The sequence below is a fragment of the Erithacus rubecula genome (genome assembly GCF_903797595.1).
Source record: "Erithacus rubecula genome assembly, chromosome: 2".
Classification (NCBI taxonomy): domain Eukaryota; kingdom Metazoa; phylum Chordata; class Aves; order Passeriformes; family Muscicapidae; genus Erithacus; species Erithacus rubecula.
In genome coordinates this window covers 91467208-91493548 of record NC_136685.1, presented here as the reverse complement: position 1 = coordinate 91493548, position 26341 = coordinate 91467208, and the positions used below count along the sequence as shown (strand labels likewise).

Here is a 26341-nt window from a genome sequence, read left to right as displayed (position 1 = left end):
AATCTTTTGCAAGGTGATCACAAAATCAGAGATGATTGAATACTATGATGTGAGTGGCTGTTACATTCTTCGTCCTTGGGCTCATGCTATTTGGGAAGCCATCAAAGACTTCTTTGATGCAGAGATCAAGAAACTTGGAGTGGAAAACTGCTACTTCCCCATGTTTGTGTCCCAGGCTGCCCTAGAGACAGAGAAGTCTCATATTGCTGACTTTGCTCCTGAGGTACACTTCAAAACTTCATTTTAATCTGACTGTAAGAAAACTCAACCACTTAGTCTGAAGCTGGGTATGAAAGCAAGTTTGGGGTTAGAGGATTTTTTTTCCAAACTTGTTTTGTTTAATTTTTTTTCTTTTCTCCTTTTTTTAGGTTGCTTGGGTCACAAGATCTGGGAAAACAGAACTGGCTGAACCAATTGCTATACGTCCCACAAGTGAAACAGGTGGGCCTCTTTTCATGTGGTTTGGCTATAACTTTATGTGTGAAGTTTTACATGTAGTGTAGCTGATAGACAAAAGTCCCTTCTGAAAAGTGGAAGCTCCCATTTTTATAAGTGTTTTCTGTAATTCCTTAGGAAAATTTCTGATTTTGCTGCTGCTCATAGCAAATCTCACATTCTTAAATAGACACTTCTAGGAAATACAGACTTTAGGAATTTTTTTATTAATATCCTGAAGACTGACTTACTTTGAAAACACATTTGATTATTTTGTTTATAGTGTGTTTACAAGAAAATCTTTTCAACTCATAATTCACTTAAGTTTTGCATGTGTTTTGCCTGTGACTGTTCCTCTGAGTAATTTAAACAAGCATTTTAAGACCTGAGGCTGGAGGAGTTTTTAATTGAGTCAGGTCTAGTATAGTGTCCTGAAATCTTGAGGTCAATGAGTTCCTACTGGAGAACCTGGGTGTATTTACCATACTGTAAGCCAGTGACTCAAACACAGTGTCATTAAATAATAAGCTTTGGGTTGTACTTTGACCAGCAGCAGCTCAGCTCTTTTGCAGAGACTGGTGAAAATATTATGTATTAAGACAAAAAGTATATTTTAAAGGAAATGAAACATAAAAGCATAATTATCACAGCAGAGACTGTTAAGCTTATGTGTAGCAAAAGGAAAAGTTTGACATAAATGTCTTTATTGTGTGGAGACTCAAAGCTGCTTTCTCTTTACAGTCATGTATCCTTCCTATGCAAAGTGGGTGCAGTCCCACAGGGATCTTCCTATCAAGCTTAATCAGTGGTGCAGTGTTGTGGTATGTGTAACCAATTTCTGAGTACCTCTTCTTATCACAAATGCAGTATAGGACAGTTATTCCCTGTGGACTTGGCATGATCATACTGATTACAGCACATATTTCAAGGCAAAATGGTTTATCTGATATATTTTTCTCAGTGTTTCTAATAAAACATTCTTTATCAATGTATGCAGTTGATTATATGAAGTAGAAATCTGTGAATAGTTGGCTTTTTTATATTTATTGAGAATTTTCTAATACTTGCTAACAAGCATTATTTTTAACAATAATTTGGCACTTCATAATGTTATTTTTTTTTTTCCTTCTGCCCCTCCAGCGCTGGGAGTTCAAACATCCCCAGCCTTTCCTTCGCACTCGTGAGTTCCTTTGGCAAGAAGGTCACACAGCATTTGCAACATATGAAGAGGCAGCAGAGGAGGTAAAAACAAATCCACTGGTGCTTCTCCTGTCAGGAAGTTACCTTACTCCATAGCAACACAAACAAATCTTTGTATTGAGATCTCATAGAAATCTTTTTTTGGAGCCCTTGTGAAAAATACCAAGTTTATTAGAACCCTTTTTTTTTTTTCTCAGATGTAATCCATTTCTGAGGCTTCAATCTCTACAAACAATATGGGGAGTTTGAAGAGCATATGCTTTCCTTAAAATTATTTTTCTTAAAAGCACTTAAAAATCAACTTTCCTTAAAAATTTAAATAATGCATTCATGTGTGTTTACTGCTACAAGTTTTAAAACTTACTTTGCCCAAAAGGCAGATGTTTCATTGAGTGTTGTGGCACTTTATTTATTTATTTATTTATTTATTTATTTATTTTCTTTATTTATGTAGCAGATGTTCATACTTTTAGGTGGAATTTAGAAATCAATGTAACTCTTAGAAGAGTTATATAACTATAAGAAGAATAATTTCTGCTGTGACTCTGTCATGACTTACAGTTGTTGCTTTCTGATTTAGGGAAAATAACATCCAAAGTTTTTAAACAAAGTCTTGACAAAGTTAAACTTCTAAGATTTCAGACTCTATAATGTAACAATATATTTCATGATGTAACAAAATGCAAATTCTGAGTAATTCTGTTCTTTATAGGTGCTGCAGATACTTGATCTCTATGCTCGGGTATATGAAGATCTCTTGGCAATACCTGTTGTGAAAGGAAGGAAGACAGAGAAGGAGAAGTTTGCTGGGGGGGATTATACAACCACTTTAGAGGCATTTATATCTGCCAGTGGAAGAGCTATCCAGGTATTTACTTATTCAAATAATTCTTTTTTCACTAAATATAGGAAGATGAAATATTTAAACTGATGCTTGATAAACTTAACTTTCCATTGAATAGAATCTTCTGTGTGCATCTATTTCAGGGAGCAACATCACATCATCTAGGGCAGAATTTCTCAAAGATGTTTGAAATTGTATTTGAAGATCCCAAGAAGCCAGGAGAAAAACAGTTCGCTTATCAGAATTCCTGGGGCATTACAACTCGGACTATTGGTGTAATGACAATGATTCATGGAGATAACATGGGATTGGTACTCCCACCTCGTGTAGCCTGTATCCAGGTGTGTAAAAATGTCTTAAATTGTCTAGGTTTCCTTTTTTGTCTTGAAATTCATGAGCATATCATATTAGGCAGCTGATGTACACACACACACACACACACACACGCATATATATATATATATATATATATCTGATTCATAAAGGATGGAGCTGTCTAGTTACATAGTAGCTGTATGAAGTTAATACAAATCTTTAGGATGCTTGTTGTGGACAAGTCCCCTTTGACAATTCATCTATTTGAAGTAATCTTATCTGTGTCACTAGTATGAAAAAGTGAAATGTATCCTTAATTTCTGAGAGCGTGAAAGAAATTACAGCAATATAGGGCCACAATATTGATTTTCAGTTTTTTATAACTATGAGCTAATTTTTTTGTAGCATGAAGTACATGTCCTGTTCAATTGCAGGTTGTAATTATTCCCTGTGGTATCACAAACTCCCTTTCTGAAGAGGACAGAGAAGCTCTGTTGAGGAAATGTAATGAATATCGCAGCAGGCTGCTTGCTGTCAACATCCGTGTCCGGGCTGATTTAAGAGACAACTACTCACCTGGCTGGAAGTTCAACCACTGGGAACTTAAGGTACTTTTCTTTCCAGGAGGTGTTTTAAAGCCTAGGTGAGGGGTATGGTATATGTGCCCTGTGTTCTGAAGGCAAATGTGTTCTGTAAATTAAGAATTGCTGCCTGATAATCAGCGATCGCTTCTGTGAATAAATGCAGAAAAGGTGTTTTCCTAGACTTGTTCTGTTGGCTAGGATTTGCATGTCATTAGGGATTTTTAATCTTCTAGAGCTCTACTTACATACCTAGAAATTTAAATTAGGAGCATTAATTACTTATATTTCTAAAAACTTGTACTAATACTTCAGTATGTCCTGTCTCACCACACACCTTTCTGAGCATACAGCAGAACAGAGAAGATAAACCTGCAGTGCCAGCAAAGGAGTAATTTTTTTGTTTTAAAATTGCCATGTTCCCCTCATTATAGCACTTGAGAAGAACAGTTCTGCTTCCTTTAATATAAGGGCTTTTATAAAACAAAAATAGTGAGCAGAATGAAACAGTGGTAATAATGGTAATTAAAAATTGAACGATGTGTTGAATATTGTTATGGAATCATATTTTTATTCTCAATTTAACATCAATTTCAATATGTTAATCTTCAAAGTAACATGATAGAAATGGACCAAATTGTTCAAAGTTTCCATTGTCTGAAAGTTCTCTTCTCTTTGTGCAACCTTTTTTTTTAATGGAGCTCTAGTACCATGAAGCCATGTTGGAAACCTTTCTATATAAAATTAGGTTTTTCAAGGAGGAATAGAGCACGGGGTAAACTTGATGTTTTTCATAAAATCTACTAATGTATTGAGCTTAGTACCTAAAATGCATCTTCAGGCTAATTACAGGAGCAATGCACTCCTTTTATTAAGTGTATAAGAAATTTCATGGGGTAAAAAGTACAAAGGTGCTGGAATAAGAAGTACAAGAATTAACTGGAAAATATTTTGCCTTATGTACTTTTCAGCTTGGCAGATTTCTGATGTTACTTCCTAAAAAAACCAAGTCACTGGTACTTCTTTTGTATTGTCTGGTATTAGTTCCATTTCTTTCTTGGGAAATTTTCCTGAGGGACCATGAAGTATTCTTTCACGAGGTAGTATTACAATTAGAAGTACCAGATACTCTCCTCCAGGTTTTTATTGTGGAGACAATGTTTTGTGGGTCATAAACTAGAATGTTCACTTTGAATTACTTGTTGATAACAGGTTTCAATAGCTTTTTATGTAACTTGGCATCAGTAGTAGATAGTTCATTGATCATTGGTTTTACTGTATTTTTCACTTTTTTAGCATAATTTAGGTATTGGGTACAGTGGTAGTGTAGGAAATAATTTGGAAGCTGTGAACTTGAGGAGATTCCAGAACACACAATGCATAGAAACCTTGGGTACAGGCTTTGATTCTCCTGTTTATCTCTTTATCTCTGAATACCATGGAATGGTTTTAAGCTGACTGATTTACTGATTCAATTTCCTTGGAAGGGCAGGGAAGAAGAATCCTCCAAAATGTATTTGCATTCACTCTCTTCATTTCCTCTGAAAGAATGTGTCTCTGGGATACATGTTAAGATGTGGAGAAAATAAGTTACATGGTAGACTCTTAATTGACCTTTTTCAGTAACATGGAGAATGTTTTTGTCTGATGATGTGTGGTGGATGAGAAATTGCATCTTATCACCAAAGTTTATAAAGCATAAAAGTTTTGTGAAAGCAATTAGCTGTTTGTAGTCGAATATCCTATGCAACTAGTGTTGGTATTAGAGCTGTCTTTAACTGAACTTATACTGTTTGCTGTTAAAACAATACCTGTTGAATGCTATTGAAAGCATTCTGTGAAAACAGAATTAAATGTATTATTGAGTGGACTAGAACATTATAATTCCTATAGAAGTCTTAATTGTTGAGACTTAAAAAATGTGATTTGCAGTATGTGGGATAACTTAGTGCAGTTTCAGCAGTGCTTCAGTATTACTTGCATATTGGCACTGATTCAGCCTCTGAGCTTGTGAAGCAAGGTAGAATGCACAAGTGAAGAGAATGTGGATGGGAAAGACAGAAATGCATAAGAACTTTGGAATATGTGGCAATTTTTTTTGCCCAAAGAAACTTAAATGTATAAAGTGAGTCTATATTAAGACTGGATTTTAAACCAGAAAAGAAAGCCACAGTGAGAGAGTAATTTTGAGAATTACTTCATCATAACTTCTATTTTTTTTTTCCATTAAGGGTGTCCCAGTCAGGGTTGAAGTGGGACCACGAGACATGAAGAGCCAACAGTTTGTAGCTGTTAGGAGAGATACAGGTCAGAAGCTGACATTGTCTGAACATGAAGCAGAAGAGAAACTTAAGCAGATCTTGGAGGAGATCCATGCAAACCTTTACAGCAGGTAAACTAAGAGTTACAGTAAATGGCTCTGCTAATCACAGATGCCCTTAATCTATCAGAAGTTCTCACATTAATGGTTTATCTAGGGAGAAATACAGGTTAGGCTCATCTTCCTGTTTGTGTCATGTATTTTTCTGCCTCTTAAACTCCTTCACATATAGTGATAGAAGCTGCCTGTTGTTCTTACAAAATGGAAGGTAAAGGATGAAAGGAACTAATTTAAAAAAATGCATCTGTGAGTTCACGTGTATTATTAATAAATAAATAATACAGAATAATAACAAAGAAGTAAACACACCATAAATGACCTAAGCAGTGACCTTAATGCTGTCCAAGGAAGGGCAGCAGAGCTGGTGAAGGGTGTAGAGCACAAGTCCTGTGAGGAGTGGCTGAGGGAGCAGGGGGTGTTTATCCTGGAGAAAAGGAAGCTCGCTCAGGGGAGGCCTTATCACTCTACAACTGTCTGAAAGAAGGGTGTAGCCAGGTGAGAGTTGGTCTCTTCACAGGTAATGAGTGAGAGGATAAGAGGAAATGATTTCTAGTTGAGTCAGGGGAGGTTTAGATCGGGCATTGGAAAAGATTTCTGCACTGCAAGCATTGAAACAGGCTGCCCAGCACAGTAATGGAATACCCATCCATGGAAGTGTTCAGAAAACATATAAATGTACTAATGGACATGGTTTAATGGTGGGCCTGGCAGTGTTGCTTAGTGGATGGACTCAATGAACTTAGAGGTCTTTTCCAGCCTAAATAATTTCATGATCCTGTGTACAGGACTCATTTGTGAAAGATGGTCTGGTGCAGAATTTTAAAAGACACAAAGCTGTCCAAGAAACTTCAGTAGCTGAAGTTCTTTGTTCACAGGATTGTTTTCTTGTAAGCAATCAAACACTTTTTGTTTTTTGCCCTTATTGCAAATTCCAAAATCCCTCCCAGGTCTGTCACTGCAGTGTTGCTCATAAGTTCACCAAGAAGAAAAGGGTGTTCTTCACAGTGCTGTTCTTCACACAGCACTGTGGCAAAGGAGCTTTTCTATTTCCTTCTCTGGTGATCAAAATTGTTTACAGGCAGAATATTTTTACCTACTTCAAAAGCATCTTGTGATTTAGAAGATAATTTTAAAAGAAAAATATACACCTGTGGTATTTATTTGTATCTCCTTCGGGTCAGTGATGGACACTGATGGACACAACAGTGTGAATGAACACAGTGAAATGTGCAGGGACCTGGAGAACACCCCATCAGCAATTAATCAAAATTTTACCTCCTTGTGGTCAGTGGTAGAAAGACATAACCTGATTAGGAAGATTCTAAGGAATATATAGCTCTTTTTGTAACCTTTTGTTTTGACTGACTCTGAAAACTTTGCTCATTAGGCCAGTGAGTTTATGTGAATAAATTTGCCCTGACTGATTTTTTTTCCTTTTCTTAGAGCATCTGAAGACCTAAAAAGTCATATGGTGGTGGCCAGTAATATGGAGGACTTTCAAAAAGAGCTTGATTCAGGAAAGGTAAGGGAATTTACTACTTCTATTCTTGTGCTTCACACCCTTTTTATCCCTTAAAATAATGGTTTTATCAGAATATGCTTTTAAGAGAGAGCGATGTAAACATTTCATTCAGGTTACAATAACCTCACTGTCATAATTCTAATGCAAACAGAGACAAAACACTTATTAAGTCTCATATAAAGTTCCAGGTAAGAGTTTAAAGTACAGGCTATTTACGTCAAGGAAGTTTTACCTTTATGACCTGACTAGAAGCCATTGGGTTCATTGGGAATTACTGCAAGTCAGAAACATCCTTAGGTTTATAGAAACAATAACCCATCATGTGGATGAGTGAGATTTACTGATCTAAACATCTGTGAAAAAGTATTAAAGTTTAGATGAGAGATTAAGCCTTCAGCACAGAATTTAGCTGCTGTTTATTTAATGGAGAACTGCAGACAGAATTTTTTAACCCTGAAATTCTGTTGCAGATCAGGTTGAGAAATTGTTTATCTGTTTGGATTGGTGTGTTCAAGAGGTAGGATCCCCACCATTAGTTAGTAAAGTTGTGCATTTTATAGAGAGACATCAGGGAGTTGTGTACCAATTAGATCCACTCTAAAAATTTCGGAATCCCTGATGAAAAATGTACAAGTGCCAAAAATCTAAATACTCAGTTAGACTTAAAAAATAATTTTTAAGTTATTCCTGGTTGACCTTCCATTATACTATTTTCTTGTACTTCTATTGCACTTAAATTCAATGTAGAACAAAATTTAAAGGAATAATGATGAACTTCAGAGGAGTGACTGATTTAGCAATGTCCAGCACTCACTGTTGTGTGCAGCTAGATTCTAGATACAACAAAGAGAATTAAGGTGTTTTTATAATGATTAGAATTCTAATGTAATCTAAATGTACTTGAGCTTGGAAATGTGAACAAATAATTTTACATTCCACATTGGATGCTTCCACTGTTTTGGTACTTAGGTTATATGAATTTATTATAAGCTGCATATCTGAATTGAAAAAAAATGGAAAAAATATGCCATTTTTTGTTTGTTTTACTCTCTACCTGTTTTTGTTGTATTAACATAATTTTATAATATATGTATTCTGAATTACTTTAAATTACACTCTATTACTACTTATTATTACTTTATTAGTTTAAGAGGAAATTTTTTCAGATTAAGTAAGTGCTCCTGTTTATTTCCTGCTGCTGTTTTTCCTTTAATGGAATTACAGATCTTAGCTCTTTAAAAATGTGGATTGTTTTTCATTTCACTAACAGAAGATTAATGCATGAACAGTGTAGTAGAGTGGTAATAGTTCCTTTTCTCAGTTGCAAGAAACTGAAGCCATAAAGTGAAGTCTAATAAAGGTGTGTTCCAGTTAGTGGCAAAATTTGCAGTAAGAATGTAAATAAGGTGAAAGAAAGATGGACTGAGTAAATTTTATTCACAGTTTGGATATAATTCATATTAATGAAGGCTGAATTTAGTAGCTGAGGTTGTCCTTCACAAATGTTCAAATGAGTGTAGGGGGTGTCTTTTTAATGTTAGTGCTACCTCTTGGTAGCAAACTGAATTTTCTCTGTGGAAGTTTATTAAAAGAAGTCAGCAAAATGGAATATAAAATATTAAACTAGGAGCAAGAGATCTGCTGCAATAGCCAAGAGTAGTACGTGAGTTTGTGACATTATAATTTCAGCCTTACTCTCTCAATTTTCTTCAGTTAAGCTAAGAGAAGGCAACAGCAGGAAGCTGCACACCCACCAGCACACCCCCCAGAAAAATATGCTGTTGGCAGTTCTGTTTTCTTAAAATAATGTATGCTCAGAAAAAATGAAAATTCATAGTGGAATGGAATTAAAATGGGAACTTTGGGCACTGTCTTGCAGTGTGTAAGGTTTGCTCAGTACTTTGAAAATTTTAAACTTTTCCTGAAAAACAGAGCATTTAATGGGTAAACAGTATTTATACTTTACACAGAATAAATAAGCATTTGGTTAAAAAATGAGATTTAAATTTAAATGGTGCTTTGGATTTGTTTAGGATTTTCCTTACTGCACTGGGGAGGGATGACTGTGTTTCTGTATTTCTCTTATGAAAAAGAGCTATTAAACTTCAGTTGTAACAATTGGAACTTTTCCCAGTTTGAGATCTGTGTATGAGCTCTGAAGGTTTAGGAATCTTCCAAAGACAAATTGTTTTATGGTTGTTTTAGATGTGTAACTGCTGAGTTTTTCTCTCTCCCCTCCTCTCCTTCCTTCAGATTGTACAAATCCCTTTCTGTGGGGAAATTGAATGCGAGGATTGGATCAAGAAGACCACTGCCAGGTAAAATAGAACTGAACTGGAGAGCACTTACCAAGATCAAAATCATAATGTTTTGAATATAAAACAGGAATGCAAAATGCCTTTGGGTGTAACACTTATGTACAGACTCTTGCTGTCCTACATAATATTTACTTCCCTTAGTTCTGGACCTTCCAGAATAATTAATTTGATTTTAAGATTTCATGTATAATACACTTTATTGCACTTTTGTTTTTAATATAAATATTTATTTATGAATATATTTATTCATTAATATCCTTTTATTTCAGGGATCAAGATCTTGAGCCTGGTGCCCCATCCATGGGAGCAAAAAGCCTCTGCATACCTTTCCAGCCTCTCTGTGAACTCCAGCCTGGAGCAAGATGTGTGTGTGGCAAAAACCCTGCCAAGTTCTACACCCTCTTTGGTCGTAGCTACTAAATCACTAGTGAAAGAACCTTCTCGTTTATCTGTGAATTGAACTTTTTTTAATAAGACTGAAATAGCCCCTTAAACTTCAATCAGTTTTGTGACCTTTTTAAATAATTCCAAGACAAAGCCATAAACCATAACCTGGCTCCCCAATGGTTAGTCTTAGGCTAGCAGTAATTCACAGATTTTTCTGTAAACATCTCCAATAATAAATATGTATTGTGAGCTGTAACATGCTGTGGTGAGTTTTTTCTGTGTTGCTCAGTAGGGAGGAATAGGTTTACCTAACTTACACTTTTTTTTCTGGTTTGGTGCATTTATTTCCTTGTACATTGAGAAAATGCCTAAAAGGTTAGAGGCAATGTCATGAAAACTACAGTACACCTCAGTGTGCTCACATCTACTTTCTAGATAAAAGATCTGCTTTTAATTTTGCCTTCAAATTTTTCAGTAAAGACTTCCTGCTAACCTGTGGAAAACTAAAACTCCCCTCTGAAGCTAAGTCTTTCAAGGAGTATTTTCATAAAAACATAAAATCATAAATGGCTTGGAAAGGTTGGAAGGGACCTTAAAGATCATCTTGTTCCAAGTCCCCTGCTGTGACAGGGACACCTTCCACTAGACCAGGTTACTCAGAACCTGATCCAATCTCTCCTTGAACACTTCCAGGCATGGAGCATCCACAACTTCCCTGGACAGCCTATTCTAGTGCCTCACCACACTCACATTCAAGAGTTTCCTCCTAATATGTCACCTGTACCTGCCCTCTTTCAATTTAAAGCCATTCCCCCTTGTCCTATCATTGCCTGCCCATGTAAATCCCTCTACAAGATTTCTTGTAGGCTCCTTTAGGTACTGGAAGGTGCTCCAGCCCTCTGTGCATTTTTGTGGATTCTCTCCATGTCTGCCTCGTGCTGAGGATCCCAGCTGGACACAGCCCTCCAGGTGGGGTCTCACAAGAGCAGAGCTAGAGGGAAAGAATCACCTCCCGGATTTTCACCTCCTTGAAAAGCAAATTTGCAAGATCAATTGCCACGTTGTAGCAAGATGCAGGCTGTGGCCTTTTCTTGCAGCTATTTTGCCAAACTCTGTTTTTCTTACTTTGCAGTCTGGCCCTAATGGGTGTCTGACAGTGACACTGCAATGAGTAATGCAAAGGCAATCTGAAGAGAGTTGAGTTCAATGCTTGAGTTTTTAGCCTGTGGTTATAGCTACAGCATGTTTCATAAAACCTTTTCCTACACTTACCAAGTGTTGCTCTAGCAGAGGAGGCCGGATGTTACAGAGTTGCAAAATCATTTTAAAAATAACATTGCTTCCATGCTGAGCACAGGATTGGTTTTAGAAAATGAAGAGGTGGCCTGGCACAAAACAGTGGTTAGATGACACACACTTGATTTATCACTTTTTTTCTTCCTGTATGTTTGAAGGCTGTCTACTTGAACACCTCTCCCTGAAAAGAGTATAGTGAAACTTGGCAATTAAAAAGTTGGACCAGTAAGATCCTCCTCAAACTCTTCTGGACCAATGCTATGTGGCTGGCTGTTTCCAAAAACTTGGTTTTATGTAGCAGCCATAGTCTTAAGCATGCAGGAGACTTAGAGTGCTATTGCCAGATCTTCTCTGCTTTTCAAAGGCATGAAGAATGTTTGCTTTTCCAATGGTCAGCCTTCCAACTCAAAATTTTGAATATTAAAGTTTGAACCTGGCTTGTCCAGTTTAGAATCACGTGCTTTGTGATAATGCCCCAGTTTTTCCACAGAAAAATGCAAAAATTATTAAATATTTCAGATCAGCTTGAAACTTGGAAATTCTGTGTAATATTGTTTGGATTATGGTTAGTCCTGAAGGGTTTGCTTCAATTGCATCTTGAAATCATCTACCTTGCATTTGTCTAGATATGTTCTCAGGTGTAGTAATGAACAAAAGATTTATGGAAGGATGTGTCTTTGGATGCATTTATCTTTGGATTCAGTTAAACCAGATGAGTGGCCCTCAGGTCTCTATCCTGTTGTGCTGCATCTACTGCTGGAGGGATTATACTTTGAGAAAAAGGGTGAGCAATCACACCAGAGTGCTGTCTTCACAGCCTGAAATGGTGAGTGACTAAGAATAGCTTGGAGAGAGATTGGCCATGGCACCTCTGGTCCTGAGGAAGGAAAAACGCAGCAACCAGCAGCTTCAATATCCTCAGGTGTAAGAGTCAGGAATGTGCCCACATTTTTTGGCAGAGCAAACCAGATTTTTAAGAATAATTGAGTACTCTCAGCTCCCACTGAAATGCTCCACAACACCCATATTTTAAAAATGAGATGTGGAAGCTGTCAGTATCTCAGAACAAAGGAAAGGCAAAACTAAATTCAGCCTCTGACCTCATTGGTTTGAGCAAACAGCCAACCTTCAACCAGTTGACCGGATCAAATCCTCGAGTAAACATGTTGACACACTGTTCTTAGAAATTAGTTGCTCTGAGCCTACAAATGAGTCTGTTTGAAGATAGATTTCAGAAAATGCCAACTTTTTTTTTTTTTCTCCTTTTTGTTTTTTTTTCCCTTTTACTTTTCCTGAACATATTTCTTTCCTGGTTGTAGTAAGGCTTGAAAGGTCTGAAATGTTGATACCTCACATGCAGATGTACCTGTAATGATCTTCCACAAAGAGGCTCATGTTTGCCTGGGACAGATAACATCCATATCAAGTATCCTTTTGCCAAAACCACAATCTGAGCTATCTGTGAAGCATTATAGAAAAAAAAGCTTTCAGACCTTGAGCAGATTCTGTTAGAATAATAAGTATATGAATTGCAATAATACACTGCTGTTGATTAAATTATACTGCTTTGTGTTTATAATAGAATTGCAAAATTCCTGGTCATCTTTAGTTCTTGTATACTTGTATACTAATACATTTGGGTTAAATTGTAAAGGATGTGTAAGGGAAATGCCTTAACATCATGCTAGCAGCTCCTTATTGGAAATAGATCACAGGTGAACATTTTAGCTCTGCTACAGTGGGAGTGCTTAATTTATCTCTTGTTTTGGTAATTACAGCCTTGTGTAAGGAAGTGCTTTTGAGACTGCTGAAGTTTGATCTTGGTCTGTACCTTTTGAAAAGAGAAGAACTGAAAAAAAATTCTCACTTTCCGACGCTCTACTAATAAAACAACTAGTTCAGCATCACTTTAATACGAGAAGGAAAGAAAACACTGTAGAAATAGCTGGGAAAGAAATGGTAACACAGGTGTGAGAAGACAAAGAGGAAGATGAGTAAGTGCCAGGTTTCAATGTTGTTTCAATGTTTCAATTAGTTCTAGTAATCCACCCTTCCAGGCTTAATGGTATTCTTAAAATGGCAGGAGGGGAGGAACCCTTGTGCTGCAGATGCATTGTGTAGGTAGGCAAATGACCAAATGTTAAAGATTACGTATGTTGGCAGGCAAGTCTTCTAACAAACTGGACTTTAAACATAAATATTTTGGCTGTTGAAACCCTGAGAGCAAATATCCAGATGAAAAGTGGGGGTGGGTGTTTGCTTTTAACCTGAAGTTAATTCACCTTGGGAAGCCTAAGGCCAGCAGGGACAATTGGTCAGCTCAGGTTATCAATATTATCTTATCTCTCCATGGCTGTACTGCATGTAATTCACCTAATTTTCTTCCGTCCTATCTCATAACTAACTGTGTGCATATATGTACACAGATGGGCATTTTAAATAAAAAGCTGGATCATAAATTTTTCAAGGAAGACACCTGGTCTTATGGCCCATATTGCCTAGTGTGCCATTAGGGGTAGTTTGTGAGTTTGTGTTAACTAGGGGGACACTCAGAGCTCAACAGGTACTACAATGAGTGACAAAAAATGTTACTGCTTCAGGATTTTCCAGAAATGGCACCAAGTACAAACTAGGGCTTCAGCAGCTGCAACTTCTGGTTGTGCTTTCCCCACCTCTGACTTATGTGCAAGCATATAAGAATTACTTTGAGATTTTGAGACAGGGCTTTCAAAATGGGAAATAAACAATGTGCTTTGGGTTTATTGCTAAGCCTCAGCTTCCGTGTCTAGCGGCAGTTTTTTTAGAAAATGCCCTCCAAATTTTCTCCATATTCATGAGCAATGTTAAAATGTGCCAAAAGTACTAGGAGTTGTTGTATTAGGTTGCTAAAATGGGAGATCAATTCAGTTGTCTTTGAAGCTTGTTCTGTGGACATCTCCAGTGACTCTCACAAGCAGTTCATGTTCATTGTGTTCTCAAATTCATGTCCACCCAACATGGATTTCAAATGTCTTTTTCCACAAATGTATAGTAGGATTGTTTCAGTACCAAAATTACTGGGAAGAGAAATGGCAAGAACAGTCATGAGAGGAGAGTTCTGTGCGAATAGAGGTCTTTTCTAACCATTTAAGATTTTGAGCCACTTTCTTATGATCTCCTGTCTGAGCCTCATTCAGTTTTCCAGGACACTGACACGGAGTAGAGTGCACCCAGTAGTCTTCCTCAGTTCATTTTCGGTTTTGTTGCAAAAAAAATGCCACCTGAGGGAGGGACACCTGCAGGACCGGAGCCCTCACTGTGTCTTCACATGACAAATCTCGCTGAACCGCCCTTTAAACGGATTTATTGTTTTACTGCTTCCTATAAAAGCGGCTGCCACATGTGAGCAGCAGTGGCAGCTGGAGGCAGGGCGGTGGCAGGAGCGCAGCTCGCTCGGCTCCGCGGATCCCGCAGCAATGGGGCGCTACTCCGGCCGCAGCATCCGCCTCATCCTCATGTGCGTGCTGAGCCTGGCCGTCTTCGCCGTGGAGATCTCGGTGGCCTACGTGGGCAATTCCCTCTCGCTGGCCTCCGACGCCTTCGCGGTGCTGTCCCACCTGATCTCCATGATCATCGGGCTGTTCGGCGTGCGCTTCAGCCGCGTGCGGTGGCACAAGGCCAGCACCTACGGCTTCAGCCGGGCCGACGTGCTGGGCGCCTTCGGCAACGCCGTCTTCGCCACCGCCCTGACCTTCAGCATCTTCGTGGAGGCGGTCAAGAGGTTCATCAACCCTCAGAAGACTGAGAAAGAGCTGCTCATCCTCATTATTGGGGTTTCAGGTCTGGGCTTCAACGTGTTGAACTACGTTATCTTCATGGAGTGCTGCTATTGCCGGGCGCCCGCCGGAGACACCGAAACAGGTAAAGAATCCCGGGCAGCTGCTCTGCCCCTCGGCACTTCTGCTTGCTTAGAGAGATCATTTACTGCTTCTCTGGGATGGGCCAGGAAAACGCAGTTTTCTTCACTCTTTTGCTGGGAAGGTGATGGATTTTATGCCTGAACCTGTTGCGTGTTTGCAGCTATCGCCACAGGTGTTTATCAATGATAGGCAAGCAGTTTAAGTGTTGGCTTTCCAAAGTGTATGTTGATCTGCAATGGAAATTTCCTCCCTAATCCACTGGCCAAACACAGGACAAAGTTTGCTACTGCCCTAAGGAGACACTTATTGTGAAATACTTAATCTGAAGTATCAGTCATTCCCAACTTCCATCTCTCAATATTTTAGTAATTCTGCCGTAATTTTAGTCAGAGTCGTGGTTATCTTTAGAGCAGAGGTCACCGTTTGCAGGAGACAAAAGAATAGGTAAGGGCAAAAGGAGAGTCTCACCCTTTCTTGATTTGGGAAATCTTGTGAAAGTCTTTGGATGCTGAGTGAAAAAACCTGTGACTACAGTGCCAAGGATTCTTTACTGATCTTTCTTAACAAGTGCTTGAGGGAGCATGCAGAGGAGAAATGGACACACTTGGCCACAGAAACATTTTGGTTCTCTTCAGTGCATAGAATTTTGGCCTTTCTGTTTATTTTTCTTAGCATAGGATTTTGAAATTTTTACATTTGGGAGAAGAGATGGAGATTGATTATTTTATTCCTGGAGAAACTCTCTCACTTTATTTGATGTAAGATATATGCTAGTTCTCTTTCTCTCTCTGAATGTTTTTATATACACATACAAAAGTATTTCTTAAAACTAGAACTATTTCAGCTGAGATAAGAGCCAGGTATTTGTCAAGTGTTAACTGGATGTGCTAGGGGGGAAGCTGAGAGCCTGGCTGAAAAAGCAGCTGCTGTTACTTGCTGCTCTAGGTGAGGTAAGGTAAGCCTTATGTTGACTTTCAGGCTGGACAGGGCATTGTAACTAGAAATTTAAAAATTGCTAGTTTGTGTTATAGTGTTAAATGTGTTTTCAGATGGACTTTTAAATTGGGAGATATTTCTGTTCATTATTAAAGGTATCTCCAGATCATACTGAAGCTTAAACTTTGTTGCAGTTTAACATTAAAGCCAGGTGCATAACTGATTTTGGTGCCTGTTTGTTTATATGCCCACTTGTTTAAAATTGAAGCTGCGCTTAGTCTAAATTTCTGGTGATATGTAATTTTCTAGGGGATTTTATTAGATTTTGTTCTGGGAACTGTCAGCAATTCTTGACAAAGTCTCTATTTATGATGACTTCTTGGAAGGCTGGGTCTGAATTGTGCTTCTGAGTGAAGTCAGGGAGGAGGAACACATCAGCACTTACAAAGGAATTAACTGAAATTAATGGCAATTGTGTAGCTAAATGATGATCTCACTGAATTTCCAGGATCCTTCTCTTAATAATTTTCTGGGACAACACAGCCAGGCCTCTCCCTCCAAAAGACTAGTGTCCAAAGACCTGGCAACTCGACTTAATTTTCAACTGAATTTCAGTTGCATGAGCCAGGGATTAATTTTGTACTATCACGTAAATATAGTGTGTAGACTTGCTGGTGGTTTTGCCTCTCTCTTTCTGGTACAGTGAAACTTCTCTGCTTCCAGTAGTGCTTACAGGCAATGTAATGCTGTTTTACACAGTAGAGAGAATGCTCTTTCCTTCTGGACTTAATTTTGCAATTCCCACTTAGGTAAAAGGTCATTTATTTCCTCTAATCCTCTCTATATTCAACCTGAGTGGGATATTTATTACATTTCTTTCAAAAGAAAGAACAGATAGCTGTAGTCTGAAAAATATACTTGCATGTTTTACATGTATTTTAAGGATATATTGAAAAAAGAAAAAAGAGGGATTCTATCTCTTTGCCTCTTGTCATCCTGCATATGAGGAAAATATGCTCTTTCCTGGAGCTGGAAGGCAAGGTGGATTTCCTGCAGTGTCAGAACCACTAGCAGAAATTCAAGCAGATGGACATGGTCTCTGAGTGCTGCTGGTGCTGTCCAGCTGTCCATAGGCAGCACCTTTGGAGACACCTGGGGAGGCTCCTGACATCAGTGATGTTTTACTGGAAGGTAAAGGTTTCAGAATAGCTCTCTGCTTCTTAAGCTTTCTAGGGAAAGGGGACAATTGCCTTTACCTCTCTATTCCTCAGGTAGGGAATGGATTTAAACCATCCTCTCCTTTCTCATTTGCACCACTTTGAAAAAAAACAAAAATTGAAGAGAGCAGATCCATCCTCTAGTGCTGAACTGTGTGTGCTGAGGGCAGTGGGAGCAGCTGAATCCACAGGAACAGATTCTTCCATGTGTGTTAGTGCCACAATTAATCACCACAGGCAGCAGTTCTTCTCATTCCTCTGTTGCAGGCCCTGTTCCATCAGGGATGGAACAATTAGCTGGTGGGTTTCCTGGATGCTGTTGAGATGTGTCTGTAATGAGCCCAGTGGACTCTGAGGGAGGTGTTTACAGGTGCCAAGTCAGTTCTCCATTTTTTCCCTTGTTCTACAGCTATACTCCTCATTTAACTCATTGCAACACCCACTCCCCAAGTTCTCATCTTAGAATACTCTTGTTGAGCAAATAGAAATGTTTTTTTCCCCAGTTACCATCCCTGCTTACCCAGACAGAGCCAATTTCCTCCTTCATCCATTTTCTAGGTTTGTTTTGCTTCTCACCCCTAACTCTTCAATCCCTCACCCTTCATTTTTTCTGGTTTTTGCTACCCATTTGCTCTGTGTCCTATTCCTTAAGTTTTCATCTGCTGCCATTCCCCTTTCTCTCTCTCTCTCTCTCAGTTATTCAAATGTCCAGCTGTAAGCATCTCTCTCTTCCCACCAGGTTGAATTCAGGTCTCTCTGTCCTCTAGGTCCATCCTTGCACTTGATTCAGACAAATGCATTTCCCCACACCAAACAAGGACTAAGAGGAGAGGTCAGCAAGAGAACAGGGAGGACATGCCCCTGTTCTTTCTTTTGAAGCTGGCCCAGACCAGCCACTACAGGTATAAATGTATTTCTGTACTCTCTAAAGGGAGTGCTGTGTAGAGGAGCTTGATCCAGCTGGACCATCCATAGCAAAGGGCATCACTGGGTAGCTTGTGCTTTGGCTAAAAATCCATGAAATACTTGTTAAAACACAGAAATATTGAAGCTTCCCTAAGAAACTTTTCCCAGAAATTGAAATTCACAGAAGACTTTTCTTGTTGTTGCTGTTGGAAATGACAGAGCACCTTCAACCAGGGTTTTCTGACACTTCTGAGGTCTTGTGTCTCATGCAGAAAGTTTTGGCACAAAGATGAAGAACATGGCTGAGTAGCAACAGATGCAAATAAAAAAAAAAATCATGCTCTCATAATAAATAGCAGACAACCTTAATACTGGCCATACTCCTTACAAACATTCATAAACATACAGAAGCCTGTTTTACTGCACACAGAGACCCAATTACTCTTGTCCATGTAGGTCAATGCAATTGCCTCTTCTACTCTTTTATACAGAGTTTTAAACTGTTAGAAGAACTACAGTTTGAAAAGCACATTACTCTGAGCATAATAATTCTCTCTTGTTTGTCTTGAGAAAATAAATAAAAGTTTAACCTGGAGAAAACATTTGTTCTGTTGTCTTGTGGTCTGTACAGGGAGGTGGGGAGGGAAGTAGGAAATGAAGATGTCACCCAGCCCAACCCATCTGACACTGAGCCATCCATAAAGTGTCTCAGGCTGGGAGAAACACCTCTCATCTTCTCATGAGAGGCCTCATGGTCTTTGCACAGCTCATTAAATAAAACATTCTGTGTTGGCAGCCAAGTGCCCTTTGCTTTCAATGTCCCTGTTTGTGGAATAGCAGATATGTGAGGTTTTGGTGTGGCATCACTGCTGGATCTTGATTCTCCCCTTTCCATGTGCACCAGCAGCCTGCCTCTCAGATAAGAGCTAGAAAGTAAGGTAGCAATCACACAAATGGAAAACACACCTTTTTTCTCCTTCCAGACCTATGCAGAGTGAGTTTGTTTATTCTGAGGCTTGCTGCAAGGTAAATCTTTTTGCCAGGCTTTGTAAGTAGGAGACATTTGGGGGCAGACATGTGAAAGAAGAGAGGCACTCTCCTTTACTGGCTGGGTGATTTGGGAAGACTTTCTTGCTGTAATATTCTGAAATAAATATACACATTTTTTTGGTACAAATGTGCTGATCCCAGGGGAAGTGAGAACATTTAGAGAACAAAAGAAGTGAATAAATGGCTGCTTAATCTGTATCTTAATGTCACAGACCTTCACAGTGGAGATCTGGTGAGCTAAAATGTGCAAGTATCAAGAAAAAATTGTATTTGTAAGTGTGCTCTCTGATTCAACAATTGCAAAAATGCATACTGCAGGTGGCAAAAATGGCCTGGGAATTAAAGTTCCAGAACAAAGGATTTCAGTTTCTTAGGTTGTCAGTCTGAAGAATTTAATGATTACTTAATTTAACCCCATTTAGAAGACAAAAATAAGTTCCCTGGTTGCAATAGCTTTATTTCTCAAATGCACTGCTGAAAGTGTGACAGACTTTGCCAGATGATGACTCAGAGACCTTTTTAAGGAATTAGAAGGAACCCTGAATGTAAGACCTGTAACAACAAACCTCTGGCTTACTCTGCTTTTTGTGCCTGAAGAGCCTAAAATCCTTTCCTCAAGATCAGCATAATTCTTTGCTTCCTCTCTTTTGAGTGTATTTTCAACAGGTTGATTTTATTTTTCCCTGAAAGCACCAACCCTTCAGGAAACCTTTCATGACAATTCATCCTCTGGTCACATTCATACAGATTGTGGAATGCACAACACCAGAGTTTGCCAAAAGAGAGTTCTGTCACACAGTGCAGCCTTATCCTCAGGATTTATGTTGCCTCTGTAGTGCATTGTGATGTCCAACTCCTAAACATTATGCATAAAGGAAAGAGTGTATGCTCTATGCATTTATTTCTATAAATTCCAGAGTTGTTAATATGTTGGCATGCAGGTAAACAGAGCCCTCTGCAACAAAATATTTAGATTTTTTTTGCTTTGCTGGATGGAGTCCTCTCAAATAGAATTAAAAGGCTGAGGGACACTGAAATTATTTTTAAGTGTTTTTCAAATGCCTAAGACTGAACACATATTTATCTGAAGATTTTCTTTATTATAATAATGTGGCAAATAGTTCTTACCAAAATTTCCCAGAGCTTTTCTGAGCAGCCACTGCAAAGGTAACCAGATTTGTGATAATTTATCTTCGGTGGAGCTCTAATAAAACTCTTTAAAAGGAAAAGGGAAGAGACTGAAAGTTAATTTAGCAATGTCCATCACTAAATTTTCTTCAGAATTTTGAGCTCTCTTCAAAGAAACTTCAGAAGATAATCTGAGGATTAGCTGCCAATGAGAAAAATGTGCATCAAAGCGAGTAAAAATAGATGTTTTGGGGTTATGCTGTGTTCGAAATGGAAAGTGCAGAATGAAAAAGTGAAGTCTTGAGTAAAGCAAGCCAAGTATCTCTGGATGGTTTATGCAACAGCATAAAGGTGAGATAAAACTCTCTGAACCTAGATTCCAACAGTGCTAGTGCTGCTGAACTTTGGGTACCTGCACTCGCTCTAAACCTTGAGCCAATTTCTTATTAAGGGCATGGACAGACTGAGTTACATCACAGTATCTGGAGCTGTAAGGAAATGAAAGGACTCTAAGATGACTGAGTTCAAAGTCATAACCTGTTTCAACACAATGGGGTTTTAAAAGGTTGACATGTTTTATACGTTAAGTGCAGCTGCTTTATTTGGAAGTTCTGCAGACAGTTTGACACAGGCACAAGTCTGGTATAAGTTTCAGTCTAGAAATGATGCTGATATAGGAAATGAAGCTTTTGCAGTAGGACTCACTGCAATTTACACTGATGAAATCAGCAAGTCGCTTCCTCATCATCATGTTCTTTGAAATGAGCTGTGCTACCTGGAAAAGGTTCGTTTTTAGATATAAATACACACACATGTGCACTTATATGAAAAACAGAACAACACTTTTTGCAAAAGTGAAGTATTTGAAATATTTCAGGAAGCTTTGTCCAGGTGATAGAGTAGATGCTGACTGAATATGTGCTAAAGTAGGCAGAAACATTCTTTATGTGGGGTATTAATGCAGAGAATGGTGATTTGTAACTGAAAAACTGAACAACCATCTTAAAATAGGAAAAAATATATCAGAAATAAGACACTCCAGCCTAGGAATTAAATAATCCCACAGATTCATCGTTTCAGATTGACCCACCAGTATATATTCAAATGAAATTTAGGAGAACATGGAAATACGTTCTCAGGCCAAATTCCAGTTCATAGTTTCTCCCCAAGAGAGTTTCAGGACTGTCACAGCTGTGATTAAAAATCCAGGAACATTCACCTCTGTACTCTGCAAAGCACACTGATAAAGCCTTCCCCCAGACTCTTGAAGCCTTGTTTGTCTAGGCTTCTGCTCCCTGGATTGAAGCAGAACTAACAACTTCCCAGCCATTCCACCTTTCAGTCTATGCCAAGAAACCCCATCTTCCTCTTCCAGGTGTGAGAGTGAGACACAAACAAAATGAGCAAGGAGTGAGGAACAAACAGCCTTCCACAACTAGGTCTGTTGGAATGTGTTTATTTTCTTCATTTTGGGGTTGAATTTATCTGTGGCAGAAGCCAACCACATGGTTTCCATTTAGATTTTCTATGAATTTGGTCCATGATTCTCAAAATTGAGAAACAAGCTTCACAGTCTTCTTGCAATGAAGGTTAAAGGCTCTCTGCCACCTGCTGCATTTCAGCCTAGGGATGCTGCTTTTAAATGTGCCCAGCCTCAGCTTTTTAATACAAATGTAATATTTTCCTCCCTACAGCCTTAAAGAGGCATAACTCCTTCTTTACAGGCAGCAGCATGTGAGCATTGGCTTATTTCATCCTCTGGTTTCTTCCAGGTTGTTTCTGAAATTTCTTTTGTAAATAATTTTTATGGTGGGTTAAAAAGTAAAGTCTGACAGGACTTTGAAAAGCAGAATGAAAAGAGATCTGTCTTAATGGTGATGCTAATAGTTCCCTATTTTCATGATTATTTTTGTTATCCAAATTCTACAGAACCAGAGTGACCTTATTTTCATTCATCAGTAGAGAAAATTACCATCATTACTGCTGTTATTGTTTTCATATTTCATAATTACAGAGATGCCTTACTTTCAAAAGCTGGTGATGGCTCCTCTGGAAGGAATTAAGTAGATTTTTACTGCCACCTTGAAAATTAGTAACTTAAGGAGGATGTGACACAAATCTGCAGAAGAGTGGCATTGGGATAGGCAGTAGCCATTGAATGTTTGTCCTGTCTTCTGAAACAAGGACATTTTAAGTGAATTGAGCAGGATTCAGATTCAAAACAAGAAGAAAAAGGCAATAGGTTGAGAGAGCTGAGGTTGTTCAGCCTGGAGAAGGGAAGACTCTGGGGAGACCTTAATGCACTTCCATTCCCCTGTCTGAAGGAGCCCACAAGAGAGCAGGAGAAGGATTTTTACAGGGGCAGGTAGTGACAGGACAAGGGGAAATGGCTTCAAACTGGAAGAGGGCAGGTTTAGGTCAGATATTAGGAAGAAATTCTTTACTCTGAGGATGGTGAGGCACTGGAGTGCATTGCCCAGAGAAACTGTGGATGCCCCATCCTTGGAAGTGTTCCTGGTCAGGTTGGATGGGGCTTTGAGCAACCTGCTCATGTCTCTTCCTATGGCAGGGAGGTTCCAAACTAAACTATCCTATGGTTCTTCACTCTGTGAGAGGTGATGTGTGGAGCTTGTTTCCAATTAATGTTGAGGTCTGCAGTGCTGAGTGAGAGGCTGGACTAGGACATGAAAGAAAAATCCATTAGGGCTGTTAGACAAAGATAGCTAGCTCAGAAATTCACTTGGGCTGAAAATACTTGAAGAATAAAATAATATTAAGGGAAAGTATAATATGTATTTGCCCTGCTTTACTGTTACCTAAGCATTCCTTATGGCCAGAGGTGGGGACAGCCTCTTGTCTGCCAATGGCTCAGTGTCAGAAATTGGTATGTTGAGCATTTTGAAAGATTGATACACAGAGATCTTGAAGCTTACAGGAGTGCTTTGCATCTTTGGGGTTCAGAAGGGAAGTTTTCTTGTTTGGAATAATTTTAGGAGTTCTGAAGAGTTTTTTTAGATTTCTGTTCCTGATTAGGATGAGGGTACTGCAGCTTTTCTAGCAGCATTTTAGCTGAAACTAAACTTGGCAAATCAATCAGAAAACTGAGGTGCTGGACAAGCTTCTCTGTCCTTCCTAAGAACTTGTTCCAGAAATGGAACAAGTCAGAAATGGAGAGCCTGGGATATTTAGGCTGCTTTTTTGTTTACTAATATGTAGCTTGAATAAGTGAAATCATTTTACTGTTGAATGAGTGTAAAACACACAAGCATGCCAAGCACACTGCAGAGCAATCATGCACACCTCTAAGTGAAATCCTTCTAAGAGGATTTGAGACCAAATGTTCTGGTGCTGCAGGGGGATTGGATTGGTGCAGGCAGAATGGAAGTGTCAGAAAGGGGGAAGATCCCAAGTGAAAACACTGGTCATGGGGTCAGTGACTCCCATGTTCAGGATCATGCCTTTCTTTTGGACTGTGTGGAAGGAGATCAAAGTGTAAAAGTGCTGCAGGGATAACACTAATTTTATTTTGAAGATTCACCTGAATTAATTATTCTTGTAATTGAAAGCAACAACTTATTCAATGAAAATGATTAGGGTAACTTTACTCACCTGGCAGTTTTAGGTCTCCTTTGTCTTGAAATGATTGTGGCACCTGGATGAAGAGAGACTGGGATGCATAATGAGAAGAGCAAAACTTGGATTTTGAGAAGGCTTCTAAGCAGCCATAGTGTAAAGGGAAAGGCCCTTGCATGGATGAAGAGCTGGTCAGAAGATATCCTGATTTTGGCTGGGGTAGATAATTTTCTTTGTAGAAACTGGTACAGCACTGTATTTTGGATCCAACATGACAAAAATATAGACAGCATACTGATGTTTTAGTCCCTGATGGGTAGTGCTTACTCCAAGTCAAAGATTTTTTGGTTTTCCATGCTCTGCAAGTGAGGAGCTGCACAAGAAGCTGAGAGGGAGCACAGTCAGGATAGGCAGGATCTGAATTGAACAAAGGGATATTCCATAGCACAGAGTCATTCTCGGGACATAAGCTGAGGGGAGCTGGCCAGGAGTCACTGATTGCTGCTGGGGGATGAGCTGGGCATCAATCAGAGGGTGCTGAGCAACTGTTTGTGCATAATTTGTTCCTTTGGTTCATTTTTGGTTTGGTTTTGTTTTTGTGGGTTTTTTTGTTTTTACTTTGCTTCAATTATTAAACTGTTCTTTTCTCAACCCATAACATGTTTCTATTTTTTTTTTTCTGGTTCCCCTCCCCATCCCCCTGGGGGTGGAGGACAGCAAGCTGCTGTGTGGCAGAGTTGCCAGCTGGGCTGGAACTGTGACAGAAACTGAGAAACAGAAAAGAGGAGTGAGTGATCAGTTCCATAAAAATGTGTGCTACATATTCAGAACAGAAAAGTGAATCAAATGTGAGACCACACAGGCAAAGGAGACAATCAGGAGTTTTGCTGTTGCTCTGTATCTGTGTATCTCTTGCTCCTCTGTATCTGCCCTGCATTTTGAAGACTGTGCAGGTTTGGTTCCTCATCTCCCAAAGGTGCAGATGGAACTGGAGGCAGTCCAGACACAGATCTGTGGTCTGACCAGCAGACCCTGTGCTGTTCCCATGTCTGTGTGTGGCTGTATCGTGCCAAGCAGATGGAGATGTGTGAGCTTGACAGAAGGAGTGATCAGTGGATCAGCAGATCCAGTGTCAGAGCTCAGGCTCTGAACTCATACAGTTTCTGACACCTTCAGAGAGTCAGCTGTAATTGTGCTCCATGTCAGAGAACTTAGTCACAGCCTTATTTGCTGAAAACAATATTTTTAACACTGTTTCTTCAAAATAACTGTGATATTCTTATGTTTTGAAATGAGTTCAGGGCTACGAAACTTCCTTTTTTTTTTTTTTTTTTTTTTTTTTTTCAAAGAGGATTGATGAATATTTTTCACAGGAGGATTAATGATGTTTCAACTTCTGTATTATGTCTTCCTAGAAAAAAAGCTGCTGGAAATTCCTTTCAGTTCTATGAAGGTGCAATTAGCTGGGCTTGAGAGCTATCTTTGTTTTTATTTATTTTTATTGTAAGTGCTGTAAGCAGAGTTTTCTATCATTAATCTAATAGAAAGATGTATTCTGTCATTTTAGAAATGCTTACCTTCCTATAACTCATATTTTTCTTCTTATTGTTCTACCTAAGTGCTTTTGATTTGGCACAATCTTTAAGCATCTCTTACCCTGTGCTGGTAGTTGTAATTCTAGAGTTGAAATGTGTGTTGATGTAAGTTATTCTGTCTTCTCTCACAACTGTGCTTATCTTTATGGTAAGGTTTATTTCAATACATTTATTTTTATGTATTTGTTAATTTGCATGTTGCAGAATATCAAATGTATTAATCTCTGCATAACTGGGAGTTGTATGTTGATTCCTTGCAGGGGAGACCATCCCCTGAAAGGCTACTCAAGTCCATTCTAGAGGTTAATACACATCTTGGTTTATGTGCCAGAATTAGGTGAAATGGAGAGGCCTCTTAAAAGATGAATTCAAGCAAGGGCTCAACTCAACAGCAGTAACAATGAAATTGTTTCAGTTAGAACAGAGAGGAAATTCCTGAGGTACTTAATGAATTTCTGGTTGTAGAGAACACTGCCTTAGGTAGATGGGACAAGATAGTGTTCCCTGGCCTTGCTGGTTTAAAATCTGACTGCAGTGCATGTTTTGTCAAGTGTGGTGAAATGTGTGATGTGGCACTTCAGTGTGAATTGTAGCTGCTGAAGTGGTACCTCAGCACTGGTTTGGAGAATTTCAGTTATGCCAGCTGAAATGCTCCAAACTCTCACAGGATAACATTTTAAGGACATAATTTTCTCTAGGTCTTACATATTTTATTTATTATTTTTGGGCCCATTTCTGGTACTGAGAACCCCATAGCTG

The 26341-nt window shown here is 38.8% G+C and overlaps 2 protein-coding genes across 4 annotated transcripts in view; one reads left to right on the top strand and one right to left on the bottom strand.

Moving 5' to 3' along the window:
• The window catches only part of EPRS1 (glutamyl-prolyl-tRNA synthetase 1), a 37262-nt gene extending 27024 nt beyond the window's left edge, over window positions 1–10238 (top strand). For all 3 annotated transcript variants that reach the window (XM_079299240.1, XM_079299239.1, XM_079299238.1), the window contains 11 exons: window positions 14–223; window positions 369–441; window positions 1177–1256; window positions 1576–1677; window positions 2348–2503; window positions 2623–2820; window positions 3229–3402; window positions 5607–5767; window positions 7199–7277; window positions 9531–9595; window positions 9865–10238. In XM_079299240.1, the coding sequence (XP_079155366.1) occupies window positions 14–223; window positions 369–441; window positions 1177–1256; window positions 1576–1677; window positions 2348–2503; window positions 2623–2820; window positions 3229–3402; window positions 5607–5767; window positions 7199–7277; window positions 9531–9595; window positions 9865–10015 (1449 nt within the window). In that variant the 3' untranslated portion in view covers window positions 10016–10238. The remainder of the gene's footprint in view (window positions 1–13; window positions 224–368; window positions 442–1176; window positions 1257–1575; window positions 1678–2347; window positions 2504–2622; window positions 2821–3228; window positions 3403–5606; window positions 5768–7198; window positions 7278–9530; window positions 9596–9864) is intronic.
• Window positions 1–26341, bottom strand: part of LOC306798893 (acrosin-like) — a 173041-nt gene that overhangs the window by 113168 nt on the left and 33532 nt on the right. The window lies entirely within an intron of this gene.